Source organism: Cryptomeria japonica, chromosome 9 (genome assembly GCF_030272615.1).
Source record: "Cryptomeria japonica chromosome 9, Sugi_1.0, whole genome shotgun sequence".
Classification (NCBI taxonomy): Eukaryota; Viridiplantae; Streptophyta; class Pinopsida; order Cupressales; family Cupressaceae; genus Cryptomeria; species Cryptomeria japonica.
This window is the reverse complement of record NC_081413.1, coordinates 115779842-115794683: the sequence shown is the minus strand read 5'-3', so window position 1 is coordinate 115794683 and position 14842 is coordinate 115779842. Positions and strand designations below refer to the sequence as shown.

The 14842-nt window shown below is 38.9% G+C and overlaps 1 protein-coding gene across 1 annotated transcript; it reads left to right on the top strand.

The window, feature by feature from the left end:
• Window positions 1-13283: 13283 nt before the first annotated feature.
• LOC131062781 (syntaxin-related protein KNOLLE) lies at window positions 13284-14580 on the top strand. The gene has a single exon (XM_057996513.2). It carries the CDS (start codon window positions 13469-13471, stop codon window positions 14450-14452), a length of 984 nt encoding a protein of 327 aa, XP_057852496.1. The 5' UTR covers window positions 13284-13468; the 3' UTR covers window positions 14453-14580.
• The last annotated feature ends 262 nt before the right edge of the window (window positions 14581-14842 follow it).

Below are 14842 nucleotides of genomic sequence, written 5' to 3'. Positions count from 1 at the left end.
TATGGGAAGATAGTCTCTCTCTCTCTTGGTAGCTCTTGTATCTTTCCCTGAAGCAATGAGCTTTGATTGGGCAAGTCCTTTGTATCTTGCAATGAGGTTGTGTGTCTTATCTTGCAAGTCTAGAGCAGTGAGCTCCATGGCCTATGGCTTGATTATTGTAATAATTTATATCTATATTGTGAGTGTAATTCTCACCGTCTTTTTACCCTTATTGGGTTTTCCACGCAAATTTGGTGTTCATGATTTTATTGTGTTATGTGCTTTCATGATTTCATTAAAGTAATGTGTGCGAAATGGTTTGAAGTATAATAGATAAAAAAAAGTGTTAGATATTCAAACTTATTCACTCCCCCTCTTAGTCCTACTATGTGTTCAACATTGGTGTACATCCTTATTCTTTCTATATGTCCACTTATTCTCTTGTAGTAAAATGTCTAGAATAATATTAGCATTTGAGACATTTTGCATCAAGATTGTTGAACACTTATAGATGTTGAGAGGGCAAGGGGTGAATCAACATATATAAAAACATAACCATTCATTCATCATTTATTCCAATTATCATATGTGCAAAAGTAAACAACTAAGATCAATCACACCTAGATTTTACATGAAAAATGTAATGTGAGAATAACCATAGTGAGAAATCTCTCACTATATGAATACATATTTCAAAGTTTTAGACTCTAGGCCAAGGAAGCTCATTGTTCCTAATTTAGACTTGCACACAACAAATTAGGGAAATATATAATAGACATGAAAAACACTAAAGATCACTTATTTAGGGAAAGACACAATAGATATGATTATAAAGATTAATTGTTGCTAAACTGAGTAGAAGTGCATCCTTTGAAATGTTGATTATAGTTCATTGTTATAAACATCTAAAACTAACTTCATCATTGCACATCTATAATTGTGCACCTTTGTTGTTACACCACACACCATTCATGAATTCTTATTCAACTCTTACCATCCTCCAAAATATCTCATCCTTTATATATATCATTAGTTCAAAGAAAATACATCAATTAGATCAACCTAATTAGATGTAATACACAGAGTTTAAATAGTTGGCCCCAAATACTTTCCCCAAAGTAATACAAAAGGAAAAAAGGATGTCTAAAGCATCACACTATGTTATCACACCTTCCTCTCACTCCCAAATTATTGTCTTCAACTTTGCACATTACCACACATACCAAAACTCTCAAGTTGATTCCTGAAGATAAACTGATAACGAAACCCAATCAAACATACTCAAAATATGTTGTAGACCTCCACAACACTTTTAGATGTACAACTTAGCATCACCTAATATTAACAATACTATATCAAAGAACTACAACACCAAAAAATTATAAGATGAAGGAATGCAAGGCATTCCTCCAAACAAGTACACTATCACTATATGACCAATACTCATACCATCACGAACTCAACTGCAAAAAAAGGACCATGAAAACTTAGATATAATGATATTTTGCATCCACCAACATCATACTATAACTACAAGAAAATATGAATCAATGTGGCACAATGAGGACTAGAATATGTAACTCCGTCTAACAAACTATTCACTGGAACAGTCAAGCTTAGCAAAAATATACTATGGATATTTGAATACACCTTCAATGCTTTGAAATAGACATAAATCAATCACATATACCATTCATAGTCATCACCATCAATACCTATACATCAGTGTGAACTCATGAGAATACTCTTGATACAACACCATTGATCACATACTTTTGGACCTTGGTTGACATCAATGACAACACAAAATCATATTTGCAACAATCTCCCCCTTTGTCATTCATGGCATCACTAACTTCTAAAACACCAATATATCTCACCCCCTTTGACATCAAAGACAAAGGATGTTTCTACATCATTGTAGAAATTCAATCTTCAACACCTATCCATCTCTACAAAAATTCTCCATTATCTACATTAACTCCTCCTTAGGGTATGAACAAAACTGAAAACTAAAACTACACTCCAACAATCTTCTACTTATCTGCATATATTTGTACAAGAATAAAAATTGTCTTGCCATAAATGTTGGCAATTGACACTCAATTGGTTGGTTTCAATATGTTGACATTGATGGAAACATGGCAACTTGTTCTGGCTTCATATTTTAGTTTAGTTGTGTATCAGAAGACAATTCATGGACACTACACTGGCACCGACATTGGAAGGTTGGAAGGAATTATTTGGTGATCGGTAATGCAAGCCGACATGGTTTAGAATCAGGTTATCAGTATTGGAGGCTGACATCTTTTGGGTCCGGCATCGAAAATTGTTTTTGATATTCATGTATTTATGTTATTTAACTGACATATACATTGATATTGTAATTATCTTTGTAAGCCAACATAAGGCATGATAAATTGCAAAGGGTATATAGGTCAACTAGTTAGATCATTTTGTGTAATGGATGGATAGGAGATGATGATAATGTAATTGTGATGCGAAACATATAAGAGTGATCATGTATGTGAGGATATTTATGTAAAGGGTTATTCTAGTATAGGGTTAAGGGTTTCAAAGCGGAACAGACAAAGCTTAACCAAAATTGTATTCAGGCATAGAAGATGTTATCTTAGCAGTTCAATCACTTCTTCGGATTGTAGTATGGATTTGTATGTAGTTAGTGAGGCTCCTTTTGTGAATGAGCAGTGTGCTCTAGGCTATAAGCCTTCCTGCAAGTGCAGGCCCTTATATTTTGTAATATCTCTTCATATGGCTAGTGGATTGATATTGTGGGTCACAAATCCCGCCGTGATTTTTCCTCTTTGAGGTTTTCCACGTATAATTTTGTGTGTTATGGTATTCATTTATATAATTGGCTTATTGGTTGCTTTACTTCTTTCAATCTTATATGTATCGATATACCGGTTGGTGTATGCATGTTTTAATAAGGTTTAAATTAATCATTTCGGTAGAACACCGATTCACCCCCCCTCTCAGTGTTCTTGGATTCCAACAATAAATACCTAAGAACCTTACATAGCTAGAGGCATGATTCCCTTGTAAATGAACTTGAGTTGGTTCCAAGATGTCTTCCAATCATCTCCTGTAGAGGCCAAAAAGTTGCATTGACATTTTATCTTCAATAGAAGATCCTTTGTCTCCTTGTATTTATCTAAAACCTTCACTACATGCTTTAACTTCTATGAGCCTTCGAGGAGCCTTGCCATGCTAGTGAGTTGCAAGTCTATAACATCTCTTAGATGACCAAAATACCTCTTGATTTTATCCTTCTAATCAACAAATAGATTTAACTTTAAGTACAAGTTCTTTATTTGAATCCTTCCACTTCTATCTACATCCTTCTTCAAGTCCATTGTAGTGGATAGTTATACAATCTATGATTGTATAGTATCTATCTGACCCTTAATATCCTTAGTAGATTCAGGGCATTGGTGACTAAATTGGTATACCACCACTATATCCTTTACACTCTTCTCAAAAACTAATATGCTTTGTTGTAGCCTTATATTTGTTGTTGCACATCTATTCACTAGTTCTTCTAGTCTTTTCTATTCCACCTTCTTCACTACATCCTTAAAAACATTCACTTCCAATTTGGAAGCATGTTCCTTAAATTCATTAAGCAACAATTGTAGTTGCTTCACATTTGACAAATTCTCATCCAAAACTATTTTTGAAAGTCCTTTGTTTATGTAGTCTAGCATTCCTTGTTATGAAGCAAATCCCACATCAACTAAAAACAATCTATTTTCTTGCATTTTAGTTTGAATTTGTCTCAATACTTTGTTATGCAGTTTACCACATCTTTCTCTTCACGCCTTGTGGATATAGATTGACACTCATAACAAGGTCATCTACATCTTATCTAGAAATCTTATAATTTGCATTTGTCAGATGTTGCTAAGTTATCGCTCACTGAAGTTTAGTCATTTTCTTTGTCAAAGTATTCTAGCCTAGTTGAGACATACCACTTGCAAACCATTCCCAATGCATGTGGATCTAATTGGGACATCATTCATGGCATTTTGGGTCTTAGGGGAACCTTCCTCATAGTCTATAATATGTTATCATCTCTTGTGAAGTATCTTCTTATATTTTGAGGCAAACCTACATGTTTCATCATTCTTTGGGTTTTGAGACCCTTGAGGTCAACGTGGATCTTTTCTAGAGTTGAATAAATATATATAATATCATTTTATAATAATTCAAAGTCGGATAGGTAGTTAAATAGTAATTTTGATTAGTAGAATTGAGTTCTTTAATCCACTAGTCTAAGGGACTGTGATAAGGCCAATGAGCCCATTGTATAGATTTTAATTAATGCCTTGTGGTAGGCCCGTGAGACCATTGTTATTCCACATATGAAGTAATATGATGTAATGAATGTTTTTTATGGTGAATATAACAATCTTCTAATTGCTAAGAATTATCCTGTGTTATTTCCATTGTGTTGAACTCTATGCTACATGGTTGGATAGTCCTATCTAGACCCTTCGGTCTTGACTGTATCATTCATGAAAGACTTTCACAACATCATCAATAAGTTCTATGTTCTATATTTGTGTCTTGATGAACTTCTTGTGAGTATAATGGTGAAGTATATCACCCAAATGAAGCATATGCAAGGGAGACAACTGGTTAATATGTATCTAACCTTGAGACTTAGGTACCTAAAGTATCTTAGAGGTAATCACTAGTTCAAACCAAAATTGTAGGTTTAACAAGTTTGATATAGAGTCTCTAGAAGGTCCAAATGATTCTCTACCAGGATCCACATTATTCTCTACAACAATCACCTTATCCTTTATTTGTTCTTTCTCCAAACTATTCTCCTTCTCTAAAATTGTCTCCTTCTCTAAAGTCTTCTTTGCAAATATCTCCACAACCTTTTATGTCTCCATTTGATTATATCGACCTCTATGACCATCTCTCTACTCATCAGTCTTCCTCTCCAAACCGTCTTCAATATTGCCAACACTGGGAGTCCCCATTCTAGTCTCCACTACACTAGTAATAGTATTTGTCTTCTTTGCAAGAGAAGACACAATCTTCCTCAATTATTTTGTAACTTTTTTACTTGTATCTTCTATCTGTTTGATCAATCTTTAAGTTTAGTCATGTAGATATTCACTCCTATTGTACCGATTGAAGTGTTTCCTTCCATAAATGTAAATGATATTCAAATAATTCTTTGATGTTTTGAACATGTGCATTGAATATCTTCAAATTAAAACACAACATTAAATTTTACAAAATGTGTATTTAGTTAACTTGTGGTAGAAAATGACAATGGCCAAGTAGCCAAATTTAAATTTTAAATTTTAAAAAGGAAAGAGTCAAGCCTATGTGAATAATGGTAAGTCATAGATAGGTTTATAAATAAACACAATAAGTGCATGTATAAGGTAAATGCACAATATTACATTCATATAAGAACACAATGAAGACACATTGTGTGAAAATAAATATGTATAGAACTAAAAAAATGTTGAAAGAATGAACTCAACTTCATACAAGATTATACTATTATTTAATTTATACATCTATTAAAATAATTTTATAAAATAAATACAAATCTAAATGAAAAATAATAGGCATGCCATTATACCTCAAATATATTTATTAAACCACTAATATAATAGAAACTATAATTATTTGTCAAATGAATTAACAATAAAAAATGTTTACAATTGCAATATATAACTTAAGCCTTTTAATATTATTTAATATTTAATATTAATTATTTTAATTCACATTAAATAGTTCATCTAAATTAACCATACATAGTAGCTCAAGAAATCCCCGCGCCAATCCATAAGGAGCACACCCATGTTTAATTTAATGTGAAGCTACTTTACCCTACGCATGCAATGCTAATGTTTATTTTAAATTGAGTGAGTTCATTTATAAAAAAAATAAAAAATCAACCTAAAACCTTTATAAAGTGACATCAACAACCCATCTCATGTATAAGCATGAGATCCTTAGAATTATTATATTTAATTCTTTTAGAGACATTTGAGATAATATGCTCAATTCCTTTCAAAATATAATACAACTCTAATTTGTAGAAATTTGCTAATTTAAAATGTTTGCTTTAAGAAATTTTTATGTTATATATATATTTTTTTTTTGAAAAAAGGGTAAAAACTTTATTGAGAATCAGAAACAAGCATTACAAAAAAGAATTAGAGGCCCAAGGCCCCAGAGAAAAACTACCAACCCAACCACAGATCAACCAGCTTCAAAGCCATATATGTCCTCAGTGATAATCTTCTACAATTCCTGACAGTAATCCCCAGAGAGATGCTCCCAGCCTTCCACTTTCCACTCACTATTATGATCCGAGGCCCACTTGGCCAAACAGTCAGCCACTCCATTCCATTCGCGAGGAATATGGATGAAGGACACCTACTCCATCAAGGAGCTAATTTGGAGAATCTGCTGAACAATCCCTACCAACTGCCACTAAATCCCACTCACCTTCTGATCAAACAACAAGTTAACAACAATTTGTGAATTTGATTCACAAATCACCTTCCTAAAACCCCACTCCAAAGCCTGCTCAAGTGCATAAAGAATCGCAAAACCCTCCATAAAATTATTAGACTGACACCCTTTATGCATCGAAAAGAAGAAAACAACCTCCCCCCTGCTATTCCTGCCAACACCCCCTACCCCAACAGGGCCTGGGTTACCTCTAGATGAGCCATTAGTGTTGATCTTGACATACCCATCCTAAGGGGGTGCCCACCTTCCAATCCTTTGCACCTTCTTCATAGCCTGTCTACCTTTCCTGACACAAGCAGAGGCAGGAAACAACTCCTACAAGCCAAGCCTACTCACAACATCCACCTCATATCTACCCAACGGGAAGTTTACCTCACATTTAGCTTCCATTGTCTCCTGAATCATAACAGTGATCCTATTCCAAACTTGTTGAACAAACAGTTTGGCCTCCCGAAAAATCCTCTTGTTCCTTTCAAGCCAGATCTGCCACAGAATGAAGATAGGCCCAATATACCAGACCATCTGGAGGAAGGAGGACGGAATAGGAGGTCTGCCCAAACTACTCCAAAACTCTACCAGAGAATCCACATGGACACAAGGATGCTTCCACACCCCCCACCAATAGTGCTAGATAAGCATAGAGAAGGGACATCTGAAGAACAGATGTGAGGAGTCTTCCTCTCCGTTACCACACAAAACACAAATAGAAGGCCCCAAGAATCCCCGCTTGCGGATATTGTCCCAAGTTAGACATCTATTCCAAGCCAAAGTCCAGACAAAGCAATTACACTTCGGCCAAGAAGCATTATTCCACACCTATTTCCACCAGTTCACTTCTCCTCCCTCAAGTCTTTGTCTCAACAGTTCCTAGTAACCACTAGCCACAGAAAAAATGCCCTTAGGATTTGGAGACCATGCCAGCCCATCCCTACCCTTAAGGGAGCTACAGTGTCTATTCGCCAAAATGCCCTGCAACTCTGCACACTCTTCCTCCATCCCAACAACCGGCCATTCATTAGGAGTCTTCCACCACTCCAAATCCAGCTGACCGCACCTATAGATAGCCTTAAAGTCACTCACCCTTGACCATCCAGCTTCCAAGAACCTCTAGCCCAAGTTTCTAAGGTTAGGGAACTAATCAAGGATGAGAGGGTATCCATCCCAAGAATCATTCTAGAAAAGAACCTCTTCCCCCCTTCTGCAAATCCAAAAAAGCCCTACCTTAATGAGAGAAGCTCCCCTCTTGAGAGTGTACCAGATCGATGAGCCCTTCCCTTCTAGCGGATATCTAGGGATTTCCTCCATCGGGATCCTCTACATATATTTGTTGGCCAAAATCCTGGCCCAGCCTCGGTCCTGCTCAACACACCACCTCCGGTACAATTTAGCTACAAGAGCCTCCCCCAAAAGAATAGACTGCTTTAACTCAAGCCCCCCTGACTGCTTCGGGGTACATACCAGGTCCTAGTTGACTAGACTCCATTTGGAAGAGGTGAGATTACCTGCCCCTAAAAATTTCCTAGCTAGAGAGTCCAACCCCTTCAAGAACCACTTAGGAGCCACCTAAAGCATACATCGATAGATCAGAAGAGCCTAGACCACTGACTGAATCAGTAGAACCCTCCCCACAAAGATAAACATCTATGAGTCCAGTGTTCAACCTTGGAGAGGAATTTATCCAAGATCCCCTACCACGACTCCCTAGGGGGATTGCTAGGAGAAATAGGGATACCCAAATACGTCAAGGGCAAGGAGCTAACTTGGAATCTCAAGATAAGAGCAATCCTCCTCTGGATAGACTCAGGAGTGTTGAAAAAGAGGATAGAAGATTTATCCTCATTGATCATCTGGCCTGAAGCTGCAACATAAACATCCAGAACCTTCTGCAGATTCGTAGCTTCGTTGATCCGCACTAGCCCCATAAGGGTTGTATCATCCACAAACTGCAAGTGAGACTACAGCTGCAATTCATTACCCCATCTCCAACCCTGAATAGAACCTCGGCCCACATTATTCTTAATCAGCCTCCCCAAACCCTCAGCAAGAAGAATGAATAAATAAGGGGAGAGGGGATCTCCCTGGCGGAGACCCCTAGAGGCACCAAACAGCTCGGTATGGTCTCCATTGATAAGCACAGAGAAAGAGGTGGACGTAACACAACTCATGACCCACTGGATCCACTCGTCCGCAAAACCAAAAGCCCCAAGGATCTTCTGAAGGAAGGACCATCGGACTCTATCATATGCCTTTGCCATGTCCAGCTTGATAAACATAGCTTTTTCCTTGGAGGTTGCCATAGAATGAATGGTCTCTGTAGCAATGACCACCCCATCCAAAATTTGGCACCCTTCCACAAACCCACTCTGCTCCTCAGAAATAACACTCCCCAAACACTTCTTCAATCTATCTGCTATCAGCTTCGAGATGATCTTATAAATCACATTGCAGAGGGAAATCGGGCGGAACTGGCCTAATCGGTCAGCCCCTGCACACTTGGGGATTAGAGCAATGAAGGTTGCATTCAATGCCCTAAGCATCTGTTTATTCCTCTGGGACTCCTGGACTACTGCTAATAAATCCAGCTTAATTATATCCCAGAACTCTTGAAAGAATTCAACTGGGAACCCATCCGATCCAGGAGCCTTTCCTTTCCTCATGTGGAAGACTATCCTCTCAAGTTCCTCCAGCAAAATAGGATAAAAAAGTTGCTCATTCATCTCCCTCGAGACAAGAGAAGGGATGCAATCCAGAACCAGATTCTCCTCCACTTTTTCCCCCTGAGAGTCCTCCCTAAAGAGGGACTGGAAATACTGGAGAGACTCCCTAGACATCTCCTGCATGGATAAGCACTGCTCCCCTCTATCATTAACCAAAACAGGAATGGAATTTTCATGTCTTCTTGCTTTCACTGAGTTGAAGAAGAAAGCAGTGTTCTTGTCCCCCTCCTTCAGCTAGTCAATATGAGCTCTTTGCTTCCAATATATTTCTTCCTGAAGCTCCCATTCCTCTACCATCTTGATAGCCCTGTCTTCCTCTCTAAGCAGATCCTCAAACAACCCATGCTCCCTAATTTCACTGGTGATCTCATTCAGTGCAATTTGAGCATCTTTCTTCTCATGAAAAATGTTCCCGAAGCCTTGTCGGTTCCACAGTTTAAGCTGAAGCTTTACAAATTGCAGCTACTTTGCAAAGAGTACATGGTAGTGCCAAAGGTCGGCCTCCCTTTCCTCCACCAGTCCGCAACAAGGACCAGCAAAGAAGGGTCCTGAAGCCACATAAGTTGGAATTTGAATGAAGGTGAACAGGCACCCGAGCCGAGGATGAAACCAGCTTGATGGGCCAGTGATCTGACCCTCTCCAATCAAGAATCTCAGAACTTGTGGACCACCCCCCGCCAATCCAAAAACAGGAAACCAGAAAATGATCCAATCATTCAACAATCCAATTCTCTCCCACCCTCCTGATGTTCCAAGTGAACAAACCATTGCTAGGCTTGATGTCAACTAGCTGCAGCAAGGAGATACTATCCTGGAAAAGGAAAGAAGATGGTTCCAACCACATTACACCCCCCTTCTTTTCACTCAACTCCAGGATGGCATTGAAGTCTCCTGCCATAATCCAAGGGTGAAGGGGGGCCAACCTTCGCATACCTGAAACATGAGACCACAAGCCTTGCTTACCCTGAAAATCAGTGGGAGCATAGATATTCAAAAACAAGATGAATTCCCCAATCTCAAGACTAGATAGCACCCCGGATAATGAGGATCTAGAAGCAACCCACCAGACAAGGCAGAACCTTAAAGGGTTCCAAAGGCAGGCCACCCCTCTTGAGGAACTAGCTGCCCCAACACACTGACACTCACCTCGCCCCCAGAGCTTTGGCACGAGACCCATCATAGTCTCCACTGAAAGTTTAGTTTCTTGCAAGAAAAGGACATCAGGTGAATGTTTCTTGATCAAATCCCGAACAGCTTTTTGTCTAGGGCCATTGTTCAAGCCCCTTACATTCCATGAAAGCACAATCATTTAGGAGGGTTGGAGAAGTGTGAATCCAAAGTCTTCACTGATCCTGACTCGACCAAATTCTCCCCCATCAATTTGATCTTATCCAGATCCTTCTTTCTACTAACCTTTGAGCTCTTCTCTGAAGCGCTTTTCTTAATATCTCTCTGATGTAGACCCAGGTGAATGACTAACTTATTACTTTTAGCCCCACCCGGTTCCAATTTTGAAGCTATGGGAGAACCCTCCCCCTCAGCCAAGTTCACCTCCATCCCAGGAGCCAGGCCCAACTGAACCCCTACTATTTGGTCCATCTCCATCTGCTAGCTTCCAACCACTAGCAGGGCCTGGGAAGATTCCTCCATTACACTTTCCAACACCCCTCCTGATGCACCTTGATCCAGAGGGGTTAACTTCAGATTTACTTCCTGATGGCTCAGGTCATCCAAGGCCTCAAATCTGTTGAAGGTATCCTCCTCACGCCTCTCCTGTAAGGGTCTCTTCTGTCCTCTGTTCCTATTCTTTGTCTTTACTGAGACAAAACCATCAGCACCCTCTACCACACCTGACATGGCAGCTTTCCCTTTCTCAGCCGTATCAAGGCTTGGTTCTGGCTACTGAGGTTGTCGCACTACCAGTTTGTATCTAGGACACTTCCACTGTAAATGACCATACTCATGACACAGACGATAGCGAAATAGTAAAGTCTCATAATCTAGCTGTTGAACCCATGAATAAGAGCCTGCACAGATATCTATAGCATCTGGCAAGGGTTTACTAAGATCTATTTCAACACAGATACATGCAAAGGTCATTACCTTTCTCCCCAGAGTTTGCGACGAGGATCCCACTGGCCTCCCAAGTAGAGCAGCAAGCATCCATAGCACATCCTCCCGACAACATTCCACTGGAAGACGTGGTAATCGAACCCACACCGGAACCCTATTTGGGAGCTCCTCTGAAGGATTAAACCCTACATGCCATGGTTTGATGAATAATCCCACCTGGTTGTAGAAATACGGACCTCCTTCAAAGACCCTATTGCGATCCTCCATACAGTTGAACGTGACCATGAAATAGTTATTTTCCAAAAGCATAATCTCCATTTCCCCTTCCGGTGCCCATGTCCGCTGCGTCCAGTTTTCCAAAAACTGCAGTGAAACCCTCATTCCCAAAAACTTGCAGTACAACGAGTGATTTGAAAAGTATTCAATGTCTTTAGCTATTATCTCGAGAGGGATGATCAGCTTCGGCCTCTCACTACATCTCTCCAAACATCCATTAATTTTCACCATGCGAGAGCTACCAGCATTCCCAGATCCCGAGTCAGAAGAGAATAGGTTATTGTTAAATGTCTTCACATTCTGAAATGGGGGTTTTGAGCCCATCATAGCACGGAAATCCATAGCTGGGACCGCCTGCGAGGCTTCCCCACCCAAAGTCGCCATCAGGGCTCACAAAAAATAAATAAAAGACAAGGATGCTGGCCGAGGGCCCACACCCCAAAGGTCTCCCCACGGGGGCTCGACACCCAAGGCCCCTCCCCTCACCCATACCACCAAAGATCGGCCCACCTAAAGTCCCAAGCTCCTAGGATATCCTCGGCCGCAGTAGCAAAGACCCTGCCCCCGCACAGCCTTCACACCCCCCAACGACCACCCTTCAGCCACCCCCGAGCCCTCCAGCCCCTTCCACCACCGTCTACCCCCCTCATGCAGCACTTCCCCCCTGCATGAAGCCACACCAACGCCGCCTGTGAGCTAGGGCCAAGAAACCCTAGCTCGGCCTCCTGCACGCACCCGCATGGACACCATCATACTAGTATTATCTTTGTAAACACTTTTCCCTCAACTCCAAATTTTTATGTTATATTAACAATACTTAAAATATTGTATTTAATCCTCTTATAAATAGAGGTGATGTTTCTGAATTATAATTTATTCTTAATAATATATCTTTTAATTACTTTAAAAGATCACAATTTCAAATCTTGTAGAAAGTAGAGTGTGTATGCCTCGTTTGTAATATAGTTAGATGCATCCTACATGAAGTAGGCTATAGCTATTCTAGCTCCAAAAAGGCACGATTCAAGCATACCACAAAGGTAAGTTGAAAATAACCAATCTCGGCAGAACTCTGCATAAATAGTAGCTGCATCCATTGTTTTTCTCTTGTTTGTATAACATGAAGGCAAGTCTGCGTTTTTGGAGCCAGATTAGGTGCATCCCATGAAGTGTGTTTTTCTACTGTTTGTATAACATGAAGGTAAGTCTGCCTTTTTGGAGCCAGATTAGGTGCATCCCATGAAAGTATGAGGTAGTTCCATATTACTATAAGCCTAAACCAAAAAAGAGTCTCGTGTTTAGTATAGTTAGGTGCATCCTACATAGAGTAGGAGGCAATTCCTTAGTGCTATAAGTCATTTGTAGACTAGGAAACACATGCATCCTACATGGAGTACAATATAAAGTAGTTTCATATTACTATAAGCCATCTCTAGACCAAAGTAGTTTTGTATTACTATAAACCATATGTAGACCAAAAAACACATATTATAAACTATAAAAAGATCGATTTCCATACTACAAACAATTTTTATCTCAATTTTGACCTAATGAATATCCCTAATTTCCTAACTCTTAACTGAACTTCCTAAAAAAATAAATAAGCAAATAAATTTTTTTTTCCCTAATTTAAAGCCATAAAAAATGAGGCATTGTTTATCCTCTCAATAAATAAAAAGCAAAAGAGGGCATGAGTGCATGTTCCTATATGGGTTACAATCCGTTAATTAGGCCCTCCCACTAAGCCAGCTTCAACGACTTTTTCCCTCGTAATCAATTTAGACCCACCTTTCAAGGAAATACTCATGGCATCCGATTTGGGAAATTTGAAAAATTATCTGTCAAGAACTGGTTTCAAGCCATTACAACTGTGAAACAGCGATCTTTTAATGCCATTCCATCACAATCCATTTCAGATCATTCAAGTTCTCTTATTCATTGAGATCCCATTAATCCAAAAATCATTCCATATCAATCAATTCACCATGGCCGATCTGCAAATTGTTCATGATTCCATGAAAGAAGATGAAAAATCCTCTTCTGGTTATAGTCATGGCGGCTCTGTTCTTGTTCAGATCATACAAGCCCAGAAAGAATTGAAGGCCATAGATGAATGTCTTGAGACTCTGAGAAAAAATCATGAAGAAAGCAAGAACAGAGTCAAAGAAGGCTCAATAACAGACAGGGCAAAAGCAATGATCAGCATGATCTTAGAGAAGGTGAGATCTATTCAAAATTTGTTGGATGATCTTAACAGAGATCAAACAGGGACTGTAAGAATGGTAGTGAATGGTATAAGAAAATCCCTGAAAGATAGATTAGATCTTTTAAATCATCTTAGGCAAAATATCAGAGATGATTACAGAGAAGAAGTTGAGAGATATTGTTTTATTGTTTCTGGTCAATACCCATCGGCACAGGTAGTGGATGAGATGATGCAGAGTGCAGAGGGCCACAGTTTTCAGATTGTTCACCAAGCTTTGGGTATCAGTCATGGAGAAGATGCCCTAATTAGGGTTCGTTCCATGGAAGACAAGTATAAAGAAATTAAAGGGATTGAAGCAGATCTAAAGGAGTTGCAGCAGATTTTCATGGATCTGTCAGTATTGGTTTGGGATCAGGGGGAGGGATTGGATGAGATTGAGAAGAACATGGTGTTTAGTGCTACTGCAATGGAGGATGGGGTTGCACACTTGAGTTCTGCTGCTACTGCAAATGTAAGTTCACACAAGTGGATTTGGATTGGGGTCTGTTGTTTGTTGTTGGTATTGCTTCTTGTATTGGTCATTTTAGTTGTCTTATACTTCACCCAAAAGTCCATGATGTATGCCATATTTGATTGTTTTTCTGTTATGAAACAGTTTTCTATGTAATTTGTAGTTTACATTTAGGGGTTGGAGAAGTAAAAACTGTCCTAGGTTTGGAGGACCATTTGTCATAAGCATCATTATATTTCTTGGGATTAACTAAATGTAATAAGATGTATAAAATTTAACTTGAATCAATTAGTTAAGTGGGGTGTACATATATTGACATTTTAATAGTAAATTTAATATGGAAATTTTATATAGAGAAATAAATGTATTTGGCTTGATAAATGATGAATAGAGGAAGAGTGAAGAGGATTTGGAATTAATAAGTCTTTAGATTTAGAAGATTGATGATAGTTTCGTTTTTATGTAGAGATAAATCTAATTATTAGGACTATTTCATGATCTATGAGCTTGATGTCTATGTGGTCATAGATTTGGAGGGCCATTTAT